Below are 6,000 nucleotides of genomic sequence, written 5' to 3'. Positions count from 1 at the left end.
CCCGTCTGTATTTGTGGATGAGGACACGTTGCATTTCACAGGCTAATTTAGAAGTAGAACAATAGAACCTATTTTGGCATTGAAATACACTGTACCTGTCCTAATATAGGAACCCACCCGAATTCCCTCTAAATCATAACAATCAATCTGTGGTGGAGGTGCCGCCATGGAATCAGCATTAGCCTGGGACGCAATGGCATCTGAGAAGAGGGCTTTGAGGCATTGGGATGCAACACAAAAGCACTGTGCTTTCCATGGCAGTGCAATAAAAGTCAAAGAAGAGCCCATAACTGAGCTGCCTCCTTCGCAGTCACGGCCTAACTGTGGCCTGTAGGGCCCACCCTGTGGCAGCGCCCCGCCGTGGCAGCACCCCTGGCTGCAAACACCCTCGCCGTCATACACATTCCATGTTTTACATTTTTTATTCATTTTTTTGGTCGACAGTGAGGCACCAGTGAAATGGGGATGGGTAGTCAAACAGCCGTCTCCTGGTCCTCCCTTTGGATCATCTGGTAGTGCTGCCGGTTCTCCAGGTACGTAGCCAGCTCCTGGTCCTTGGCTTTCTCTGCTCGCTGCTTTGGAGTGTCGCCCTGGAGAGAAACAGCAAGCACGAAGGTTACAGCAGACATGTCCAGGCAAACACAAAGGTTACAGCAGACATGTCCAGGCAAACACAAAGGTTACTCAGACATGTCCAGGTAAACACAAAGGTTACTCAGACATGTCCAGGACAGGCAGGTGGGAAAACATACAGAGAGAGAATGTGGAGCAGACTGCCAGGTCATGTACCACAACCAGAGACCCTCAGGGTGTTCAAGTTCAGGCTTGATGCAGTGCTGGATACTCTCTAGTCTGCAGGTAAATTATGAGCCTAGACGGGCTGAATGGCCTGTTGTCCTCATTATGTATTCTTTTGTTCTTATGTTCTAGATGGGCTGAATGGCCTGTTGTCCTCATTATGCATTCTTGTGTTCTTATGTTCTAGATGGGCTGAATGGCTTGTTCTCCTCATTATGTATTCTTGTGTTCTTATGTTCTAGATGGGCTGAATGACCTGATCTCATATTCTTATATGTTCTTATGTTCTTATGTTCTTATGCCATCGGTCATGGCAAAAAGGGGACTTGCTATCAAAAACATTTTTTTCATTCAATATATTATGTAATTATATAAAGCACTTTTTAGTTTATGATTTGTATTTTGAGATTAAACAAGAACTTCAAACATTAGCTTAGTTTTACCTACCAGTTCAAGCAAACTACTGTTCAGAGTTGTTGAACTTCGCCTCATATTAGAAATCATAGACTAAAAAGTGCTTTATGTAATGAAATAATTCTAGCTTGGACATTTATTCATCACTCTACAGGTACTCTGAACATCTGTTGTCTATTACTTCATTCTGGAAAACACTCACTTTTGATTTTGGTAATCTGACCAAAGGTCTGATCAACCACAACTGTGAAGGGAGAGCTTTGGGGAAAGATTTCAAAGTGCCCTCGTTGCGAGCAGACAGGCATTCTAAAGAGCCTTTGGCTGGATGATTCTCAGCGACTCATCACTATACCTCTGAAAAATGTGCACAGTCACAAAGCACTTCAGGGCAGCCGAGTTCACTGCGTAGGAGTGCAGATGCAGAGAACACAAACCCGTCGGCTCGCTCGAGACAGATGTCTGCGCTCCAACTTGACTCCTTTTGAATTTGTTTGAGACAGAGTACAGATTGTCTACCCGGGTGTCAGAGTGTAAAGCACTTTGTGCAGCCCTGCCTGACGGACAGAGCGCTCTGATGACAAGCTGCCAGTAAAGGAATGAAAGTCTGGTTTCCCACAGAATCTCTGTTTGGCTGAGAGTAAGTTCACTTCTTCAGACAGACAGGAAGGAGCATGGCCGTGTGAGAAACGGGCATCGGCACAGCTCTGGGGAGAGACACGCTTTGAGCAATGGCTCTTCATTGGTTAGGTCTTGTTTTCTTTGGGGGAAATGTGTAAACAGCATGAGCTGAGCTCCATGTGAAAGCACTCAGGGAAGAGCGCACTCTACATGCAGACCAAAATCCCTTGCTGCTATAGTTAATGACAAAGGAAAGCTGCCCAGCTTCTTGCTTATAATAACTGAAATTGGGCAGCAGATTATACTTATCAAATACTTATTTCTGCTGTACAGAAGCCAAGCAGTTGTTTTTCACGAAGAATTCTTCATTGATTTCTGCTCTCTGGTGAGATCACAATTCTTTTTTGAGCCTGTAGAGATAAGCAATGTCTGACTCAAGTTTTCTCTCCACTCCACTCTCACTCTCTTTTTCTCCCCTCCCATTCTCTCTCCCTCTCCTTCCTTTTTTTATTTCTTCTGCCCAAAGCACATGTCCCATTCTAAGTGAAAGCTTAGTGAAACTTATTTAAATTATTTCATATTTCAGCCTTTTCCAACCATACAGTTTAGGCCAAGCTCACTGTAAACTTACAGTTGAGGCCAAGCTCATTGCAAACTTACAGTTTAGGCCAAACTCATTGCAAACATGCAGTTTAGGCCAAGCTCACTGCAAACATGCAGTCTAGGCCAAGCTCATTGCAAACATGCAGTTTAGGCCAAGCTCAATGCAAACATGCAGTTTAGGTCAAGCTCACTGCAAACATGCAGTTTAGGCCAAGTTCACTGTAAACATGCAGTTGAGGCCAAGCTCATTGCAAACTTACAGTTTAGGCCAAGCTCAATGTAAACATACAGTTTAGGCTAAGCTCACTGCAAATTTACAGTTTTGGCCAAGCTCACTGCAAACATTCAGTTTAGGCCAAGCTCACTGCAAACTTACAGTGTAGGCCAAGCTCACTGTAAACATTCAGTTTAGGCCAATCTCACTGCAAACATGCAGTTTAGATCAAGCTCATTGCAAACATGCAGTTGAGGCCAAGCTCACTGCAAACATGCAGTTGAGGCCAAGCTCATTGCAAACTTACAGTTTAGGCCAAGCTCAATGCAAACATGTAGTTTAGGCTAAGCTCACTGCAAATTCACAGTTTTGGCCAAGCTCACTGCAAACATTCAGTTTAGGCCAAGCTCACTGCAAACTTACAGTGTAGGCCAAGCTCACTGTAAACATTCAGTTTAGGCCAAGGTCACTATAAACGCACAGTTTAGGCCAAGCTCAGTGTAAACTTACAGTTTAGGCCAAGCTCACTGTAATCTTACAGTTCAGGCCAAGATCACTGCAAACATTCAGTTTAGGCCAATCTCACTGCAAACTTACAGTTTAGGCCAAGCTCACTGCAAACATGCAGTTTAGGCCAAGCTAATTGCAAACATGCAGTTTAGGCCAAACTCACTGCAAACATGCAGTCTAGGCCAAGCTCACTGCAAACATGCAGTCTAGGCAAAGCTCACTGCAAACATGCAGTTTAGGCCAAGCTCACTGTAAACATGCAGTTTAGGCCAAGCTCATTGCAAACATGCAGTTTAGGCCAAACTCACTGCAAACATGCAGTCTAGGCCAAGCTCACTGCAAACATGCAGTTTAGGCCAAGCTCACTGTAAACATGCAGTTTAGGCCAAGCTCATTGCAAACGTACAGTTTAGGCCAGGCTAAATGCAAACATATAATTTAGGCTAAGCTCACTGCAAACATTCAGTTTAGGCCAGGCTCACTGTAAACTTACAGTTTAGGCCAAGCCCACTGTAAACTTACAGTCTAGGCCAAGCTCACTGCAAACTTACAGTGTAGGCCAAGCTCAGTGTAAACTTACAGTTTAGGCCAAGCTCACTGCAAGCATTCAGTTTACACCCAGCTCTCTGCAGATTTACAGTTTAGGCCACGCTCACTGTGCATGTACAATCTAGGCCAAGTCAAAACACAACTGAAGCAAAGTGACGAGGGCTGGGGGTAAGAGGTCATATACTGTATGTGCTAGGGACCCTGTGGTGTGACTTCTTCCTTAAGCCCAAATGCTATGAGGAAAATTCCCTTTTTATGTAAAGTATGTCAGTTCTACAAATGAGAGCTGGAGGCCTGAAACGATCCATTCTGCAATGTTCACTTGAAGCGCCCTTCTGATTGGCAGCCTAATGAAGGGCTGATGGCTGATTGGTTAAAATACAAATAGCATGTTAGTTACATGATCTCTGATATGACCACAAACAAATCCTCACGTGACAGACAGGAAAAAACCTTCTTCCTTCCAGGAAGGAAAAAAGAAAATCTCATCAGAATCAAGCAGGATTGATAATGTACTATTATTTTTCTTTATGTCAACTGTCAGCATTCAAAATGGGGGTTTTGAATGCACATCATCTCAACAAAGGCAGACACACACGCTTCATACTTCATGAAAATGATGCAGCGCACTATATTTTATTTCTGAAACAGACAGGAGGCTGAAAATAAATAGGCACATTGCAGCACAAATGCGTTAGCCCCAGAGAGCTTAGTTTTCGCCAAAGGCTACCATGTGAACAAAGATCTGAATGAAAGGAGAAAGGCAGCATTTCTATTTGCCATTTATTGAATTTGCCAATGTAAAAAAAGCCAGTTTAATAGACACAGGGAACAATCTCCCCATTCAGCAAAAAAGACTCCATAAGCAGTCTTCAGAAAGAGCGGAGAATCTATTCTGCGCCCTATTTTCTCTGTAGTGTCCTTTGAGCCATTCTGCAGATATACAATGTTGCCATTAGTCCTTCAGGCTGGTCTTAAAAGCCTTCCTATATTTAGGACCCTGACAATAGGAGACCGCGGTTATAGTCGCACTCAGCCGTCTCCATTAGCATTAAGTGCAGGGCTCCAGTACGCAACCGCGCTGGTACGAGGTAGTCGTCTGCTCCCCGCCCCCGGCCATCTCCATTTCAGCATGTAAACGTGCGAGGGGATCGGTGCGCAGGAAACCGGCCACGCGGACATGGGGCGATGGGCATGGGGCGATGGGCATGAGGCGATGGGTATAGGGCGATGGGTATAGGGCGATGGGCATGAGGCGTGAGGCGATGGGCATGGGGCGATGGGCATGAGGCGATGGGCATACGGCGATGGGCATGGGGCGATGGGCAGGAGGCGATGGGCATAGGGTGATGGGCAGGAGGCGATGGGCATAGGCGTGGCATGGGATGGCGAGGGCATGGGCATGGGCTAGTGGGCATGGGGCGATGGGCATGAGGCGATGGGCATGAGGGCGTGGGCATGGGCGATGGAGGCGATGGGCATGGGCGATGGGCATGAGGCGATGGGCATAGGGCGATGGGCATGAGGGCGATGGGCATGAGGGATGGCATGGGCGAGAGGGATGAGGGTATGGGCGATGGGCATGGGGCAATGGGCATGAGGCTGGCATGGGCATGGGATGGCGATGGGCATGGGATGGGCATGAGGCGTGAGGCGATGGGCATGAGGTGATGGGCATGGGGCGATGGGCATGAGGCGATGGGCATAGGGCGATGGGCATGAGGCGATGGGCATAGGGCGATGGGCATGAGTCGTGAGGCAATGGGCATGAGGGGATGGGCATGAGGCGATGGGCATGAGTCGTGAGGCAATGGGCATGAGGCGATGGGCATGAGGCGATGGGCATGGGGCGATGGGCATGAGGCGATGGGCATGGGGCGATGGGCATGAGGCGATGGGCATAGGGTGATGGGCATGAGTCGTGAGGCAATGGGCATGAGGGGATGGGCATGGGGCGAGGGGCAAGAGGCGATGGCCATGGGGTGATGGGCATGAGGCAATGGGCATGGGGCAATGGGCATGAGGCGATGGGCATGGGGTGATGGGCATGAGGCAATGGGCATGAGGCGATGGGCATGAGGTGGTGGGCATGGGGCGATGGTCATGAGGCGATGGGCTTTCTGTGAATTTTCAGGGCGCCCGTCCTGCTCCTCACAGTCAAGTCGGTGAACAGCCATCTCCAGCTGAGGGAGGGCAGGAAAGAGGTGGGATTGCCTATACGTGGACGTCTCTGACGGACTCTTAAATCTTTTGGGATTATACTGCATTTGTCCAGAGGCCAGCCTGCGCATTGC

At 47.8% G+C, this 6,000-nt stretch overlaps 1 protein-coding gene across 1 annotated transcript in view; it reads right to left on the bottom strand.

Annotated features, from left to right (window-relative positions):
* Window positions 1–403: 403 nt before the first annotated feature.
* The window catches only part of LOC135242604 (diacylglycerol kinase zeta-like), a 152,977-nt gene continuing 147,380 nt past the window's right edge, over window positions 404–6,000 (bottom strand). Inside the window, exon 38 of the mRNA XM_064313754.1 lies at window positions 404–590. Within this exon, the coding sequence (XP_064169824.1) occupies window positions 474–590 (117 nt within the window). The 3' untranslated portion in view covers window positions 404–473. The remainder of the gene's footprint in view (window positions 591–6,000) is intronic.

This window comes from Anguilla rostrata, chromosome 16 (assembly GCF_018555375.3).
Source record: "Anguilla rostrata isolate EN2019 chromosome 16, ASM1855537v3, whole genome shotgun sequence".
Classification (NCBI taxonomy): Eukaryota; Metazoa; Chordata; class Actinopteri; order Anguilliformes; family Anguillidae; genus Anguilla; species Anguilla rostrata.
This window is presented reverse-complemented; position numbering and strand designations above follow the sequence as displayed.